Here is a 19,824-nt window from a genome sequence, read left to right as displayed (position 1 = left end):
ATCTAACAAAATCCTCCATCCTTGCTAAACCGCGTGGTTGGACGGATCTCTCTTGCCAACTATTGTATTCTGACCGCTGGCTAGCACGGCTGTCTGAATATCAGCACAAATCCCCTAAAATTTCAAGCAGTGTATAGCCGCCTTTACCACCCATGATAGGGAAAGGAGGTTTTGACCACGGTTATGACTGTTTCCCTTTGTAGAACTGCCTAAAGGAAATATATTTTCTACTATACCCAGCATTTATTGTACAAAATGATCCAGCACCCCATACCTTTCTCTCTACTACTGTTAAGTCTTTATTGCTGTCTGAATTCCTACTGGGAAAATTTTCCCTCATTTCCAGGCAGGAATTCATGGGAAATTGTTTAATGGGGACGTAGACAAATACAGAAGCACATTTTTAGTGCAGTGGGGAAGAGTAATGTGATCTGATATTGTTTTTATTGCTGTCCGTGTCTTTCTGCCCTGTTGGCAACCACTCTATATTTCTTGTATGGGTACTAATTTTATGTTTCATCTAAGTTTATTAGATTTTCACAAAACAACACAATAACATGGTCACAGAAGCACTAAGTACAGGTCGTACATATCTGTTAGTACAGGGCAAAATAGAAAATGTTCAGGTTATATAACCACTAAACAAGGTAGGTAACAAAAAATAGGACAATATACATGCAAAATCGACTAAGGCAGCAATCTAGAATTACTCTTTAGTGCACACTGTACAAGTATTATAGCACCAGTAGGAAAACCCCATTGATAAACATTATATATACAGTGGGGCAAAAAAGTATTTAGTCAGCCACCAATTGTACAAGTTCTCCCACTTAAAAAGATGAGAGAGGCCTGTAATTGTCATCATAGGTATACCTCAACTATAAGAGACAAAATATGTAAACAAATCCAGATAATCACATTGTCTGATTTTTGAAAGAATTTATTTGCAAATTATGGTGGAAAATAAGTATTTGGTCACCTACAAACAATCAAGATTTCTGGCTCTCACAGACCTGTATCTTCTTCTTTAAGAGGCTCCTCTGTCCTCCACTCATTACCTGTATTAACGGATTAATGGCACTTGTTTGAACTTGTTATCAGTATAAAAGACACCTGTCCACAACCTCAAACAGTCACACTCCAATCTCCACTATGGTGAAGACCAAAGAGCTGTCGAAGGACACCAGAAACAAAATCGTAGACCTGCACCAGGCTGGGAAGACTGAATCTGCAATAGGCAAGCAGCTTGGTGTGAAGAAATCAACTGTGGGAGCAATAATTAGAAAATGGAAGACATACAAGACCACTGATAATCTCCCTCGATCTGGGGCTCCACGCAAGATCTCACCCCGTGGGGTCAAAATGATCACAAGAACAGTGAGCAAAAATCCCAGAACCACACGGGGGGACCTAGTGAATGACCTGCAGAGAGCTGGGACCAACATAACAAAGGCTACCATCAGTAACACACTACGCCGCCAGGGATTCAGATCCTGCACTGCTAGACAGGTCCCCCTGCTTAAGCCAGTACATGTCCGGGCCCGTCTGAGGTTTGCTAGAGAGCATTTGGATGATCCAGAACAGGATTGGGAGAATGTCATATGGTCAGATGAAACCAAAGTAGAACTGTTAGGTAGAAACCCAACTCGTCATGTTTGGAGGAAAGAGAATGCTGAGTTGCAACCAAAGAACACCATACCTACTGTGAAGCATAGAGGTGGCAACATCATGCTTTGGGGCTGTTTCTCTGCAAAGGGAACAGGACAACTGATCCGTGTACATGAAAGAATGAATGGAGCCATGTATCGTGAGATTTTGAGTGCAAACCTCCTCCCATCAGTAAGGGCATTGAATATGAAACGTGGCTGGGTCTTTCAGCATGACAATGCTCCCAAACACACCGCCCGGGCAACGAAGGAGTGGCTTCGTAAGAAGCATTTCAAGGTCCTGGAGTGGCCTAGCCAGTCTCTAGATCTCAACCCCATAGAAAACCTTTGGAGAGAGTTGAAAGTCCGTGTTGCCCAGCGACAGCCCCAAAACATCACTGCTCTAGAGGAGATCTGCATGGAGGAATGGGCCAACATACCAGCAACAGTGTGTGACAACCTTGTGAAGACTTACAGAAAACGTTTGACCTCTGTTATTGCCAACAAAGGATATATAACAAAGTATTGAGATGAACTTTTGACATTGACAAAATACTTATTTTCCACCATAATTTGCAAATAAATTCTTTCAAAAATCAGACAATGTGATTGTCTGGATTTGTTTCCACATTTTTTCACCTTTTTAAGTGGGAGAACTTGCACAATTGTTGGCTGACTAAATACTTTTTTGCCCCACTGTGTATGTGTGTGTGTGTGTATATATATATATATATATATATATATATATATATTTATACACAAAGTAATCCATAGAAGCAGAATATGGTAGTGACCTGATCTAGTATAATCCCATATAGCACTACCAAAGTGGCAGAGAAGAAAGGAAAGAAAACAGAGAAAGGGAAAAATATGGTAGAGAACAAAAAAGAGGTGAAGGGGATATAGGGAATGGGAGGGAGCCTATTTCCATTACAGGCAATGCAACCCAGAGATTTAGGACACAAACGATGAAAACTCAGCGGAGTATCGAAAATATGACCACACGGTCCACATGATCCCATATGCCTCCATTTTATCCCTGTCCCAAGCGATCATAGTTCCATATTACTGATATTCTCCAGCTCACATGCCCACTCAGCCAGGAAGGGAGGATCAGTACTGCACCAGTGTATGGCTATTACCGACCTAGCTGCTGTAAGAAAATGTCAAATTAAGCTTTTTTTTGGTCTGTAAGATCCAGGAAACAAGGCCAATATCGTGATTTGGGGTGTGTTAGGGCGGGAATCCCCCAGTAATTTTTTATAAAGCTGCTGGAACTTGTTTATTCGTCTTGCTTATTCACCTGCGATGTCTGTGCGATGCAAATTCAGCCATAAAGATTGTATGGCTGAATTTGCATCACATTCGCACCAAAATGGAGCAGGACCTTTTTTTTTTTTTTTTTGTCCGCACTGGAATCGGATCGCATGGGATGCGATTCCTGCACAATTTCACAGTTCGCACTGTGATCTGGTAACCAATCTGGGGGTGTCATTAACTTTGTATTGACACCCACGGTTATACAACTCATCTGGATAAGTTCCCCCCACGTATATTGAAAAATGGGAATCATCCCCATCAATGACATTTATGCCTAATTAATGTGAAAAAGCTACTTCTATTTGCACCTATTTGCACATCAAGTCTCTATTGGAAACACATTTCAGGACCGGAGGTTTACAATTCTCTTCCACTGGTATAGTTTCCTCCATTTTATACAAATTCAACAGTCCCAACCATTGAAGTCTGTTGGCCTTGTCGGAAAAGCCCTGGAACAATGTTCAGAGGAAAAGTACAGCCAAAGCTCATTTGGCTGTACTTCTGTGGATCACAGTAGTGCAGTTCATTCTGCACACCTGTGACCCGTTTTCAGCAGACAGCGGAGAGACGTCACAGAGCCAGTCCAGGCTGGGGAAAGATTGCAACAATATAGTTGGGATCCACCCACAACCCTGAACCAGGACCTGGCTCAGCCTGAACCAGCCGCTCCCGCCCCCTCCATAGGCCAGCACACCAGTGAGCATGGGGGGCAGAGCAGACAGAAGTGACCGACAGTCACCAACTCTCTGCTCACGGAGGTCTGAGAACCGAGCAATCAGTGGTGTTTGATCGCTCGGTTCTCAGTCTTAGAGCCAGCGGGGGGCAGATTCAGCATCGGACTGATGCTGCATCCACCTAGTTAAAGTGATTGTAAGGGTTCATTTTTTTTTAAATTTAAAATAACAAACATATCATACTTACCTCCACTGTGCAGCTGAGGGCCCCCGGCGGTTCTTTCAGCTCTTCCCCGCATCAGATAACCCCCTCGGGGAAGCGCTTCCTCGAGGGGGTTACCTTGTGGGCGCGCTCCCGAGACCAGCATTCTGCATTCATAGCCACCGAATGTATGACTCGGCCACCCCCCCCCCCCCCGGCGACCGCGTCATTGGATTTGATTGACCGCAGCAGGAGCCAATGGCTGCGCTGCTATCAATCTAGCCAATCAGGACCCGAGACACTGGCTAGAGCTGATGTGCCCGTCCCCGGCGCGAGAAAAAGATGGTTCAGGTAAGTAAAACGGGGGCATTGGGGGGCTGCTGCACTGCAAGAGGTTTTTCACCTCAGTGCATAGAATGCATTGAGGTGAAAAACCAGAAGGTTTACAACCCCTTTAAGTATAATTCTTATTAAAAAAAAATCTCTTACTTCTCTTTTAATAAATACTAAACTTTGTCTGTTAGGGCAGCCTGGTATTTCGGACAAGCATACTGAAAGCTGCTGCAGATATGGCTAATGGCTTTTGGTTCTCTTAAAGTAAAGAAAAAAAACCTGGCCCTGGAATTACTGCCTTGTGTGTCGCTGACCTGCAACAAGTATGCAGGATGAAAGACTTTACTGGCTGCTTGCTTGTTCCAAGTCATTAGCTCACTAGGAATGGAAGGCAGGCCCTGAATGACGCCAACTAGTCACCATTGTCAGTTCTCATTTTCCTGTTTTCACAGATGTACTGTAAGGTAGCGCCGTGTTCCTTTAAAACTTCTCTTTTTTTTTTTTTCTTCATGACACCATTAAAAAATCAGCCTAGTGATAACAAACTCACATACTTTTTACATTTTATTCTGTTTATGCTTTTCCTATTTAAATTGCAATGGGAGTTTGGAAAGTGTATATTTTTCCATCTACACATGGCCTTATAATACACATCATTTATCATGTGTTCTTAAGTCAGCAATGAATATTCCCTGCTGGTCTCATGTCCCTGTTTCTTGCCTTTTAGATTTACATCGGCAGAGACCGTGGTGATGGGAGATGTGACATACGGAGCGTGCTGCGTGGATGATTACACTGCACGGGCGCTAGGAGCAGACTTCCTGGTACATTATGGGCACAGCTGCCTCAGTAAGTTTATGTCTCTGTCCGCATTTCAGTTGTTCACCGGTGAAATGTAGGGTAACAGTTCTAGAAATACTGCAGGCTAAGTGATCACAATTATAGACCTGCTTTTCTATTGCTGTAGTTGTTCCGTATTTTACACATTTTATGACCTGAACAAAAGAAAAGGTCTTGTTATAAAGAGAGAGTGGTATATTTAGCAGTCCTTTACCGAAAATATATTCACAGGATATATGTTAACCACTTAAGAACCACCCCATGTACATTTACTGCGGCAGATCGGCCCTTTAGCGTAAAATCGCGTACTTGTATGTGATTCTCATCTTCGGCTCTCAGGCGCGCGCACGCGTTTCCGGAGCCCCGCTCCTGCTGTGTTTGGACACAGTGGAAGCCAATCAATGGGTCAGGCAGCCACAATGGCCGCCTGGAACCCGGCGATCGTTCGTGCCATGTAAACAAGGCAGACCGCTGTTCTGCCAGAAAGGAAAATGGAGATCTGCTGTTTCTGCTGTTTTCCTTTAGTCAAAGCACTCCCCCTACAGTTAGAAAGCAGTTAGAAAGCACACAAAGGGAACACATTTAACCCTTTGATTGCCTCTGATGTTAACCCCTTCCCCAGTGCATTTTTTTTAGCACTGATTACTGTATTGGTGTCACTGGTCTCCAAAAACCATCACTTAGTGTCAGATTTGTCCGCCGCAATGTCGCAGACCCGCTAAAAAACACTGATCGCCGCCATTACTAGTAAAAAATATTTTAAAAATAAAAAGTCCCTAAATCAATCCTATAGTTTGTAGACACTATAACTTTTGCTCAAACCAATCAATATACGCCTATTGGGAATTTTGTTACCAAAAATATGTAGCAGAATACAGATTGGCCTAAATTTATGAAGAAATTAGATTTTTTTACATTTTTTTATTGGAAATGTTTTATAGCAGAAAGTAAAAAATATTGTGTTTTTTTTCATAATTGTCGCTTTTTTTTTTGTTTATAGCGCAAAAAATAAAAAGCGCAGAGGTGATCAAATACCACCAAAAGAAAGCTCTATATGTGGGAAAAAAAGGACATACATTTTATTTGGGTACAGTGTCGCAGGACTGCGCAAATGTCAGTTAAAATAAAGCAGTGCCGTATCGCAAAAAATGGCCTGGTCAGGAAAGGGCTAAAATTTGTTTAATCAACTACTTGTATCTATCAGGGATTTGTCACCTGAGTTCCAAAGTCTACTGACCTGCCCATTGGAAAAAGAGGGGTCTGAGGCGCCCTTTTATCTTTGTTGTTTACTATTTTACATTATTGAGGATGCAGCAGCAGGAGTGAGACTCAGTGGTGTGAAGTTGAGCTAGGAATTTAGGTGAGAGAGCTAAGAACTGTGAGAAAATTTGGTCTTAAACGATACTTTAGAGTTTTTCTACAGTGTCAATAAACCCAGACGATGAAAAACGTATTAGATGCTATATAGCAGAGTATTTATACTCACAAAGTCACTAAGGCCCCTTTCACGCTGCCTCGACTTTAAAGTCGCATAATTTTACGGAGACAGAGACACAGAACATGGAGCTGGCAGGAAGGGATGGGGAGAGGAAAGAGCAGAGCAGGGCTGCGGATGACAAAGGGACGTATGATGACCACGGTGGCCAGGGCTCAGCAGCCCTGATTATCGTAGTCAGCGCAGAGAGGGAGGTACAGGAAGTGGCAGGATCAGCCAGGTTTTTTAGGCTCCATTCACATCACGGCGTTCTGTTTTGCGCACAGAAACGCCACGATTCTGCCCGCAATTTGAAAACGCCGCAAATCACGGGCCACCCATTTGCGATTTCCGCTATTTTGAATGGCACCAAATCGCGGCATGATTTTGCTGCAATTGTCACCTGACAAATCACGGTAAAATCGCTGCAAAAATGCAGTTCTTGTACTTCTTTTGGGAGTCCCGCGATTCTGTTTGCGCGTTTTTGCCGCGATTCGTTAGGCGACAATTGTGGCAAAATTGCTCTGCGATTTGGTGCCATTCAAAATGGCAGGGAACGCAAGGGCGTCCCGCAATTTGTGGGGTTTCCAAATCGCGGGCAGAATCACTGCGATTCCGCCCGCAAAAAGGAACACCATGGGGTGAATGGAGCCTTAAGCTATGTACACACGATAGGATTTTCATTTTCCGACAACAAAACCGTGGATTCTTTTCCGAAGGATGTTGGCTCAAACTTGTCTTGCATACACACGGTCACACAAATGTTGTCGGAAATTCTTAACGTCAAGAATGCAGTGTTGTACAACACGTACGACGAGCCGAGAAAAATGAAGCTCAATAGCCAGTGCGGCTCTTCTGCTTGATTCCGATCATGCGTGGACTTTTGTGCGTCAGAATTGTGTACACACGCTCAGAATTTCCGACAACAAATCTTGTTGTCGGAAAATTTGAGAACCTGCTCTTAAACATTTGTTGTCGGAAATTCCGACAACAAATATTCTATGGAGCATACACACGGTCGGACTTTCCGACAACAAGCTCACATTCAACATTTGTTGTCGGAAAATCCTATAGTGTGTACGGCCCATTACAGTTTAGAGAGGGGCAGATTACATAGGACAAGCACTGTGCTGTTTAATCTGCTTTAAGGGACCAGATCTCTATTTTTTTTTTTTTGGGTTAACAAACACTTTAATGCATAGAATGCATTAAGGTGAAAAACCTTGAGACTTTACAACTCCTTTAATCACTGAGGTGTCATAAAATGTGTCATTTGGATGAAGAGGACAAAATGGTTTGCAAAAGACAACATTTACATCAAACTGGAACAACCATCCGTGAACAGGGGCAGGGGCATTCGTTATCATTTATCACCAATATGCCAATTTTGCATCTTTATGCCAACAATTTCACAAAGATTCACTCTTTTAATCATGAAGTTCAACAAGTAACACCTGCCCTATACTTCATAGCATCCATGGTGATTTTGGAAACAGAACAGAGTGTTTGCAAAACTATCACACCTCCTGTTGGGTTCTTGGACAATCAGCATTCACCGTAACATATTTCGTGACAGTGTGGTGATTGGATTAATGTGGATTTAAAGTCAAAGCTGTTCATTTTTGGATAGAGTAAGGGAGGGTTAAACTGTCAGTTTTTTATTTAGCAATATGTGCCCTATTAGAGAGATTCTTCAATTCCTGTCCTATAGCCAAAACAGGAAGCGAGAGGAAATGTCTCCCAAGTGAGGAAATCCTTGGTTGTCACAGGGGTCCCCATAGCTAGTGTCCCCATTGGAAGAATTCCTCTGTATTCCTGTTCTGGTGACAACTAAATTTATCCTGGTGACAGGATAAATTTAGGATTTACTTCCTATGATAAGGGTAAACAGGATAAATAGAGAGGGTGAATCTAATCTCTCTCCATTTTATCAAGTAACAAGTAAGTATTTTATCGAAAACCTAGTTGGTTGCTTAAATGATATCTATAGCAGATACTCTGATGTTAAGATGTTTTACAGTTGGCTCAGTAACAGCATGCGTGTCCTTGGTATGAGTTGTATATTTCAAGGCAGCTCTCACTTATGATGCATTAGCAATCTGAGATCTTTCAAAACTGTATGAAGGTCCACTTAAAGACGCAGGTCACACAATGGAAAAGTCACACTGCAGCACTGATGTCTGCGGACAGAGTAAATCTACTTGTAATCCTGGTACTGTTGTTGATAACACTGGTATAAAGTGTTTTCCTTACTCCAGGGAGTATATCAAGTAGATTATATTTTACACGTTTTATAGTAGCTCTTGCAGGTTGATTTCTATAATTATATTACCAGTGGTATATATCATACAGGAATATTGTAATACTTTAGGTTATTGAAAACATATACAGTCTGTACTAGGGTTATGCAAAAATAGATATTATCAACGAAATGCAGATACCTAAAGACACCCGTGTTCCTCTTCTACAATACTCGGAGCAATATAAAAATTCCAGCTCTTGGCTCTGAAGTCAGATATTTAAAGTAGAATTCCAGGTTTAATATGACTTTATATATCGGTAGTTCATTTGGGCCAAGCTGCTGCAACACAGCACTACATACTGTATGAAGTTAATGCTATTACACTATATTTAAAACGTACACCGGTTGCATAGTTATGGAATGGAAATAATCCATTTGGGCCAGTTTGGCTCAAACAAACTATTTAAAGCAGGGGTTCTCAACCTTTTTAAAGCACCTGGGCTGCTTAAGTAATTTTGTGGTCGGTCGGGGGCCACAATGAATCAAAATTTAGAATTTTTTTATTTTGAATAGTATAATGAAGCTTTTAAACAACAATCAGGATCATCATTTTCCGTGGGACCAATCCCCATTGGATGTTTACCCACTGTTTATTCACAATCACATTTTCTATTAACCAGATCACCATTAAAGTGGTTGTTTAGCCACTCTAACATGTATACACCATCAGCACTGCCTCCTATTGTAGTATCCCCCTCTGTGTGTGATTTATAAAAAATAAATGCTGCAAATGCCTAATTTTGCTGCCGAGATTGCAATCACATGACCAGCCAGCTCTCTCCTTTCTTCCTCTGAGAGATGCAGCAGGAGGGGCTGAGATTCCCCTGCTGATGTAAGTCTGGAGGGAAGGAAGTGGAGAGGAGGAAAGGAGGAGAGAGCTGGCTGGTCGTGTGATCGCAATCTCAGCAGAAATTAGGTATTTGCAGAATTTATATTTATAAATCACACACAGAGGGGGACACTGCTATAGGAGGCAGTGCTGATTGTGTATACAGGTAGCAGGTAGATGCAAGCAGCAGGAGGGGGGAGGGGCAGCACTGTCACAAGCAGAGAGGGGAGGGGAGAGGAGGACACAGGAGCAGAGAGGAGAGCAGATAGCAGGCTGCGGATGACGCAGACATGTAAACTGTCCACAGTTTCTGGTCTCAGTAGCCATGTTAAACCGTGGTCAGTTTACAGAGGGGTGGGGAGAAACTGTCAGGATCAGCCAGGTATTTCAGGTGTTACAGTGGGCCAAATGACACAGGACAAGCACTGTGTCATATAACGCAGGCTATCCCCCCTTCAGTCTTTTATGAATGCTGCTGCTAGACTAATACACCTCAGTAATCGATCTGTGACTGCTGCCCCTCTCTGTCAATCCCTTCACTGGCTTCCCCTACTCCACCGTATAAAATTCAGTATGCTAACCACAAAATACAAAGCCATCCACAACATCGCCCCCAGTTACATCACCAACCTCATCTGCAGATATCGCCCAAATCTTCCCCTCCGCTCCTCCCAGGACCTCCTGTTCTCTAGCTCCCTTGTTACCTCCTCTCATGCTCGTCTTCAGGATTTCTCCAGAGCCTCTCCCATCCTCTGGAATTCCCTGCCCCGGTATATCCGATCAGCGCCTAACCTGTCCACCTTTGGGAGATACCTGAAACCTCACTTATTCAGGGAAGCCTATCCCACGCCCACCTAACAACTGTACCCGAGCCACCCCCATCAAATCATTCCCCGCATCTATTACCTTTTGTACCACCACCCGAATGTAAGCTCTACGAGCAGGGCCCTCCTGTCCCTTCTGTATTGTACTGTAATTGTGCTGCCGCCCCCCCCCCCCTACATTTTTAAGCGCTGCGTAAACTGTTGGCACTATATAAATCATGAATAATGATAATAATAATATAACATGCTTTAAAGGAGCAGGATCCATTTTTTCGGGGGTTAACAAACGCTTTAAAGCGTTTATAACCCTAAAAAAAAAAAAAAAAATTGGATCCTGTTACTTTAAAGCATGTTAAACAGCACAGTGCTTGTGCTGTATAATCTGGCCCCCTGTATCACCTGAAATACCTGGCTGATCCTGCCTGTTTCTGCCTTCCCCCTGTAAACTGACCACAGTTTATCATGGTTGCTGAGCCCTGACACTGTGGTCAGTTTACATCATCTGCAGCTCTCCTCTCTGCTCTCCCCCCCTCCCCCCTCCCCCAGCTAGCAGTCACGTGAGCACTGAGCGGCGCTGTGAATTCAGGTAGAAATGGGCATGTTTTTTACAAAGCACATACACTGCAGCATAGGACTCTTTCTAACAAATAATTGCATGTTATTTACTAAGTGGCTAAACAAAAAACAATAGACCAGGGAAGTGCATGCCCTAGTAGTGCAATAAACTTCTTTATTAACCACTTCCTGACCGCGTTATAACTGAATGATGGTTACAGCGTGGGCGGCCAGTTCTGGAGGGTGCCATATGATGTCCTCCCGTGATCACTTGGGCGGTGTGATCAGTGCCCCTTTACCACGTGCTAGCTTTGTCCAATCACAGCTGACCGCAATGTAAACAAGCCAGTTATCGGCATTCCTTTCCTCATACTGACAGCACAAGGAGAACTGGTAACTGGCTTGTATGAAAGGCACATCTACACTGATAAGCAGAGCATCAGTGCAGCCCCAACAGTGCCCATCAGTGCTGCTGACATTATTTGGAGACACCACTTGATGCCTGCATTTAAAGTGATATTAATAGCATTTTATTTTTGCTGTTTAAAATAACAAACATGTTATACCTACCTGCTCTGTGCAGTGGTTTTGCACAGAGCAGCCCCGATACTCCTCTCCTCGGGTCCCCCACCGGCACTCCTGGCCCCTCCCTCTTGCCTTGTGCCCCAGGAGCAAGCAGCTTGTAATGGAGGCACCCACACAGGCTCACTCTGGAGTCGCTGCTCTGCATGTATATTTACACACACAGCCGCAGCGTGGCCCTGCCCCCTCTCTCTCCTCATTGGCTCACTGGTTGTGATTGAGAGCAGCAGGAACTAATGGCTCCCATTGATGTGTGAGCCAATAAGGTGTTCTTATGCACATCACTGGATCAAGATGGGGCTCAGGTAAGTATTGGTGGTGGGGGGGGGCGCTGCTGCACAGAGAAAGCTTAATGCTTAGAATACATGAAGGTAAAAAAACTTAAGCCTTTAGAACCACTTTAAAGTGTTTCTATATTCAAATTGTATATGGATAGGGTAAGGAATGGTTAAAACTGCTGTTGGTTTTATTTATAGTTTTTTTTGTGTTGCTTTTTTGTGACCCTGCTGGAGAGATTCTTTGTCAATTCCTGTCCTGGAGTCGGAGCAGGAAGTGAGAGGAAATCTCTCCAAAGCTTTACATTTGTTACCAAAATAGATTTGCCTACTATCAGATTTAAAAAGCAAGATAATGTTAAATTAAAGACCTTCACCCCCCTCCCAATGTAAAATGTTAGGGGTTTTTTTTTCTCTGCCCCTGCCACCCCACTGCCAGTCTCTGCTAGGCAAGAATGACATGTCCCTGATCCCGCAGCCTCCTGGGAGACCCCGGTCACATATTCCATAAGTAGGCTGCTGGAGCAGGGACACATAGCTGCTGATGGGCAGACCCAACTATGCGTCATCAGGAGGTGGCTGCAGAACCTAAAACCAATAACCAGGTCCTGATGATGTCAGAAGAAGATGGATGGATCAGCAGATTGGAAGATCATAGCAGAATAATGCTGGATTTGCTGGGCACATGAGTATTGGACAACCATGCATAACTCAGAAGACAGAATAGGTAAAAAGAAAAGGGGGGGGGGGTAAAGTTCCTCTTTAAAGTGTATGTCCAGCCAAAATGATTGTTTTAGTTTTGGATTGAGTAATGCCGCGTACACACGAGCGGACATTACGGCGGACTTTGCCCGGCGGACTTTTCGATGTACTTTCCGATGGACTTTCTGAATGAACGGACTTGCCTACACACAATCCACCAAAGTCCGTCGAATTCGTACGTGATGACGTACGACCGGACTAAAACAAGGAAGTTCATAGCCAGCTGCCCTAGCATGGCTTTTTGTCCGTCGAACTAGCATACAGACGGCGGACTTTTCGACCGGACTCGATTTCAACGGATAAATTTTAAACAAGTTTCAAATCTAATGCCGCGTACACACGGTCGGACTTTCCGGCATACTTGGTCCGGCGGACCAGAGTGTGCCGGACAATCCGCCCGTGTGTATGCTGGTCCGACGGACCAGATGCGACACGAGGGCAGGGTATTGCATCTCGCGCTCGCTGCAATAGGAAAAACAAATTTTCCTATTGCGGCGAGCGCGGGGCATACCAGGCCCTTAGGTCTGGTATGGATTATAAAGGGAACCCCCTACGCCGAAAAAACGGCGTGGGGTCCCCCCTAAAATCCACACCAGACCCCGATCCGAGCACGCAGCCTGGCCGGTCAGGAAAGGGGGTGGGGACGAGCGAGCGCCCCCCCGAACCGTACCAGGCCACATGCCCTCAACATGGGGGGTGGGTGCTTTGGGGGAGGGGGGCCGCCCTGCGGGCCCCCCCCCACCCCAAAGCACCTTGTCCCCATGTTGATGAGGACAAGGGCCTCTTCCCGACAACCCTGGCCGTTGGTTGTCGGGGTCTGCGGGCGGGGGCTTATCGGAATCTGGGAGCCCCCTTTAATAAGGGGGCCCCCAGATCCCGGCCCCCCACCCTATGTGAATGAGTATGGGGTACATGGTACCCCTACCCATTCACCTAGGGAAAAAGTGTAAGTAATAAAACACACTACACAGGTTTTTAAAATAGTTTATTAAACAGCTCCGGGGGGGGGATCTTCCTCCGGCTTCGGGGGTCTTCTTCCGGCTTCGGGGGTCCCTCCGCTTCATCTTCTCCCGGCGTCCGGTTGGTTCTTCTCCGCTCTCTTCTCTCCAGTTCTTCGGCCGGCTCCTCTGCTGTCTTCAGGTAGCTCTCTTGCCAGCAGAGGTCCGGACTTCTTGTCTTCTTCTCTTCTCCAGATGTTGACACGACGCTCTCTCCGGCTGGACTGCTCTCCGAGGGCTGCGTTGTGACTTATATAGGCGGAGACCCCGCCCCCTTTTGATGTCACAGTCCCTGGGCATGCTGGGACTGTGACGTTTTAGGGGGCGTGGTCACAGGGTGATGTTGACCACGCCCCCTAAAACGTCACAGTCCCAGCATGCCCAGGGACTGTGACATCAAAAGGGGGCGGGGTCTCCGCCTATATAAGTCACAACGCAGCCCTCGGAGAGCAGTCCAGCCGGAGAGAGCGTCGTGTCAACATCTGGAGAAGAGAAGAAGACAAGAAGTCCGGACCTCTGCTGGCAAGAGAGCTACCTGAAGACAGCAGAGGAGCCGGCCGAAGAACTGGAGAGAAGAGAGCGGAGAAGAGCCAACCGGACGCCGGGAGAAGATGAAGCGGAGGGACCCCCGAAGCCGGAAGAAGACCCCCGAAGCCGGAGGAAGATCCCCCCCCCGGAGCTGTTTAATAAAATATTTTAAAAACCTGTGTAGTGTGTTTTATTACTTACACTTTTTCCCTAGGTGAATGGGTAGGGGTACCATGTACCCCATACTCATTCACATAGGGTGGGGGGCCGGGATCTGGGGGCCCCCTTATTAAAGGGGGCTCCCAGATTCCGATAAGCCCCCGCCCGCAGACCCCGACAACCAACGGCCAGGGTTGTCGGGAAGAGGCCCTTGTCCTCATCAACATGGGGACAAGGTGCTTTGGGGTGGGGGGGGGCCCGCAGGGCGGCCCCCCTCCCCCAAAGCACCCACCCCCCATGTTGAGGGCATGTGGCCTGGTACGGTTCGGGGGGGGGGGGGCGCTCGCTCGTCCCCACCCCCTTTCCTGACCGGCCAGGCTGCGTGCTCGGATCGGGGTCTGGTGTGGATTTTAGGGGGGACCCCACGCCGTTTTTTCGGCGTAGGGGGTTCCCTTTATAATCCATACCAGACCTAAGGGCCTGATATTACCCGCGACGGGGCTCGCAAGGTGTCAATCTCGCCGATAAAAGCGGCAAGATTGACATCCTTTTCTAGTCCCGTCGCACCTGAGTCACGTTCAAAATGAACGGACTTGTCCGTGTGTGGGCAAGTCCGTTCATTCTGAAAGTCCGCCGGAACTCCGGCGAAAGTCCGTCGGAAAGACGGGCGGACTTAGCCCGCCGGAAAGTCCGGGCGTGTGTGGGCAAGTCCGCCCGTTTTAAAGTCCGGCGCACCTGGCGGACAAAGTCCGTCGGAAAGTGTGCCGGACCAAGTAGGATAGAAAGTCCGACCGTGTGTACGCGGCATAAGTCCGTCCAACTTTTGAGAAAACAAAGTCCGCTGGAGCCCACACACATCGAATTGTCCGACGAAATCCAGTCCGCCGGGCAAAGTCCGCCGTAATGTCCGCTCGTGTGTACGCGGCATAAGGATTACAACCTCTGTTGTATTATGGTGCCCCAGGAAATGTGTGAGTGATCTTGAATCTGTAGTATTGAAAACAATAATAGGTTAGATTTAAATACATATTAGTAAGCTACATTGCAGGGACGCTGATCAGTTGATCACTAACAATTCCACATCTTCTTGCTGTTTATGCAGAATACCAGTTCAGTTTTAACGTGTCTCCGTTCAATTATTGCCTTTGCATTGCTGTTCAACGTTAATAACTGAGTACCTGAGCTCTGCACTGCCATCTTCTGTAGTCATGGAACGTTGCACGTGTTTTCTTGTCTCGGGACAGAGAACATCTTTTGGGTCAATAGCTTTGATTCAGTGAGTTGATCGATATGTCAGAAGCAGGAATGTAGCTTCACTTCTCCGACTATTCCTCTTCATTACTTGGCCCCATGGGTGAGATCTATCACAAACGTACAGCTTGTGTCACATAGGAATAAACTTGGCTTTCATCCATCTGTTGCCAACTGTCCTCTGTCTTTGTCCATCTTGAACTGTCTCAACTGCTGCTACAGCTCTTCCTGTGCTTAGTTTGGTCTAAGGCAGACAATTTCATGTTAGGAAGGCTGGACAGAGCTCGGGAGCCAGTTTACTTAGGAAAATTACAACTGCATTAAAGTTTGTCTTTTTTGTTTCTGTTTCAGTAAAAGCATGTGTTCCCTGGGTGTTTGCAAATGTCTGCTGAATATACATTAATTTGTACACACCTGCATCGTAGTCAAGTTTCGTTTTTATTTTTTTAAGGATTTACTTTGTGTTCCTCTACTTCTCTCAGTACATGCCTGTGTCTACATATTTTTATTTTTAGTCTTCGCAAAAAAAAAAAAAAAAGTTTAAACATAGCTTTTTAAGCACTTAGTCTTCACATTTTTAAGATTGAAAAAAAACAAAAATTTTAATTGCTTATTAGGGTAGATATATATCATCTTACTTATGTTTACTTGTATTTTTATCATTGGTGTTGGTGATCTATTTATAATATACAGTAGATCTGAACATGTGATGACATCTTAGAGCTAACACTCATTTTAGCTGTTTTTCTCCTTTGGAACTTTCTAGACCAGCCTTTCTCAACCTTTTCACAGAGGAACCTTTTAAATATATTTCCAGTCTCAGGAAACCCCTATTTAAAATCACTAAATCTGCAGCTCATGATACATTAGAGCACGTGTCAAACACAAGGCCCCGCGGGCTGAATCTGGCCCTCCGGGCCATTTCATGTGTCCTGTGCACACAAGGCTTTTTTTCAGCTGGAACGTGGTGGAAACTCTCACAGATCCCTGCCTGCCCTGCACTCACGGCGGGGGGGCAAGGAAGATTCAGATGGCAGGTGCAGTATGGGATGGGGCATCACATTGTAAGCTGCTCTGTGATCCCCATCTGTGCCCGGTTGTACAGATACCAACCAATGATCTTCCTGCAAGTGAGAGAGATGGCTGGAGCCGCCAGGAAGTACTAGAGCCGGGCCGGGTAGGTAGGTGAGTTGCGAGGAAACTTTTTTTTGGGGGGGGTGGGGGATGTATGCGTGGTGGGGGATAAGAGAGAATGGTGCAGAGGTCAGAGACAAGGAAGGGTGGAAGTGAGATGTGGACAGCCAAGAGAGCTGAACCCTGCACATTATGCATAGCACACCTCTAAACCCTGCACTCTATATGTAGCATACTCCTTAGCCCTGATCGCTGCACTCGGTACATAGGGCACCCCTGAACTCTGCACATAATGCACTCATGGTGTTTATTGCTCCTTTAAGATCCTCCCACTGTTGCAATTTGACCACACCCACTGCTCGATGTGGTTCATCAGGGGAGGGCGTGGTTGAGTTCCTGCTCCTATTCTCTCAGACAAAAAGCCCTGGGTAAATGTAATCTTATAGATGTAACCGGCCCTTTTAAGGGCACCATAATGCTGATGTGGCCCTCAATAAAATTGCATTTGACACCCCTGCATTAGAGTGATGGTCAGTGGGATACAGAAAATGCTCTTTCAACTTAGGGTCATTGAGAAGAATTATCCCCTTACAGATAGCTAAAAAGATCAATGGTGTCAGTGGAAACTTATCTGAGAAGCAGAAATAGCCTATTGCTCAAGGAACCCCTAGCAACCCCTGGAAGAACCCTGGTTGAGAAACCCTGTTCTTGAAATGTGGCTGCTGTAAAACAGTTACAATAAGCCCATCTTTTCAAATCACTCTGTTATTAGGTAAACTAGCAAGTGAAGTTTCTTAACTGTTGTGAGAAGACATCTGATCAGCTGTTATTGAGTGTTTGATGTGTAACTACTAGTCCAGGAACCCATTAGCCTTATTTGCAGCCTGAGGCAGTTGCTAGGCCTGGGTAATATATACTCAATACTTTTGCAAATGGGAGGCCATGTGACTCAGTCCCCCTCTTCCCATGTGACTGCGGTGTCACTTGGTGGCTAACTGCTCAGGGACTCGACACAATCACATGGGGCAGAGATAAAGTGATCAACCTCATGATAGCTTCAAGTCTTTAGAGGCATTCCTCTTTCCACGTCCAACAGGAGAATTGAGCTGCAGAGGAGCAAAGGCAAGGTAAATACAGTATCTCACAAAAATGAGTACACCCCTCACATTTTTGTAAATATTTTATTATATCTTTTCATGTGACTGAAGAACACTTCAGTTACACTGAAGAAATTATACTTTGCTACAATGTAAAGTAGTGAGTGTACAGCTTGTATAATAGTGTAAATTTGCTGTCTCCTCAAAATAACTTAACACACTAATCCCTCTAATGTCTAAACCGCTGGCAACAAAAGTGAGTACACCCTAAGTGAAAATGTCCAAATTGGTCCCAATTAGCCATTTTCCCTTCCCGGTGTCATGTGACTCGTTGGTGTTACAAGGTCACAGGTGTGAATGGAGAGCAGGTGTATTCAATTTGGTGTTATCACTCTCACTCTCTCATACTGGTCACTGGAAGTTCAACATGGCACCTCATGGCAAAGAACTCTCTGAGGATCAGAAAAAAAATAGAATTTTTTTATAACAGCTTACCTGTAAAATCCTTTTCTTTGAAGTACATCACAGGACACAGAGCCATTAATTACTATGTGGGTTATAGGCCACCTTCAGGTGATGGAAGCTGGCACACCCTAAGACAATAAGTCCACTCCCTAAATAACACTCCCACTACTAGGAGTACCTCAATTTTGTAGCAAAGCAATACACGCGTATACCAGAAAGTAGGCAGGGACCTCTGTGTCCCCTGATGTACTTCAAAGAAAAGGATTTTACAGGTAAGCTGCTATAAAAATCCTATTTTCTTAATCGTACATCACGGGACACAGAGCCATAGTAATTACTATGTGGGATGTCCCAGACCAATGCCAACTGAGGAGAGAGAGGCACAACAGAATTAGGGCAACATGAGACCAGAGGAGTTATACTGCAGCCTGCAGCACACTACGCTCAAAGGCGATACCCTCATGCCTTTTTACATTCACCTGATAAAATCTGGTAAATGTATGGACTGAAGACCAAGTTGAGGCCTTGCAGATTTGAACCATGGAAGCTTGGTGATGTACTCCCACAAAGCAGTAACAGTCTTAGTGGAGTGCGCTTTTGATTTGAGAGGGTGGAATCCTCCTCTTTAAACCATAAGCCTGAACAGTTACTTGCTGAATTCATATAGAAATAGTATATTTCGATGCTGCCTGTCCTTTTTCTAGGACATTCAGGCAACACAACAAAACATCAGTTTTTTGAATCTGAGCAATCGCCTTCAAGTAGACTTTGAGTGCTCTCACCACATCAAGAGAATGTAGTAATTTTCCTTCCGTAGAACAGGGTTCTAGAAAAAATGAAGGTAGAACAATATCCTGGCTCGGATAAAACTAGACACTACCTTCGGTAGAAAGTTAGGATGAGGACGCAATACTATCTTATCCTTGTGAATAATCAAATATGGCTCTTATAAGAAAGAGCAGCCAACTCTGATACCCTTCTTCTAGAAGATATGGCTACCAGAAAATTAGTTTCTTTGTCAAAAGGACCAAGGGAATGCTGTATCGGCTCAAAAAGGCTGTTTCAGCAATGCCGACAGAACTAAATTCAAGTCCCAAGAGTTCAGGGGTGAGTTAACCGGAGGAATAAGCTGCGTTACCCCCTGAATAAGCTACAAACCAAAGAATGTGAAGCAAGTGGTTGTTGAAATAATACAGACAAGGCCGAAACCTGGCCTTTGATAGTATGCAAGGCCAGTTTCATTTCTAACCCCATCTACCGAAAGTCAAGAATTCTACCTATGACATACTTCCTGGGGTGCCAACCCCTGGATTCACACCAGGAGACATATGCTTTCTAGACTCTAATGTATGATTCTGGAAGCCAGCTACCTGCATTAATCAAGGTAAATACCACTGGACCTGACAGCCCACTTTTCTTCAGAATGTGGAATTCAACAGCCAAACCTTTAAATTTAGCGTTTGTAAAGTATGATGGAATACCGGACCTTGCGAGAAAAGGTCTGGACGTGTTGGTAGGGTCCATAGGTCCCCTACCGCCACCCTTATGACCTCTGCATACCAAGATCTTCTGGG

The 19,824-nt window shown here is 45.1% G+C and overlaps 1 protein-coding gene across 1 annotated transcript in view; it reads left to right on the top strand.

Annotated features, from left to right (window-relative positions):
• Positions 1-19,824, top strand: part of DPH1 (diphthamide biosynthesis 1) — a 444,182-nt gene that overhangs the window by 263,784 nt on the left and 160,574 nt on the right. Inside the window, exon 4 of the mRNA XM_073616616.1 lies at positions 4,903-5,024. Within this exon, the coding sequence (XP_073472717.1) occupies positions 4,903-5,024 (122 nt within the window). The remainder of the gene's footprint in view (positions 1-4,902; positions 5,025-19,824) is intronic.

This window comes from Aquarana catesbeiana, linkage group LG02 (genome assembly GCF_042186555.1).
Source record: "Aquarana catesbeiana isolate 2022-GZ linkage group LG02, ASM4218655v1, whole genome shotgun sequence".
Taxonomy (NCBI): Eukaryota; Metazoa; Chordata; class Amphibia; order Anura; family Ranidae; genus Aquarana; species Aquarana catesbeiana.
The sequence above is the reverse complement of the archived record's forward strand: the minus strand, read 5'-3'. Positions and strand labels throughout refer to the sequence as shown.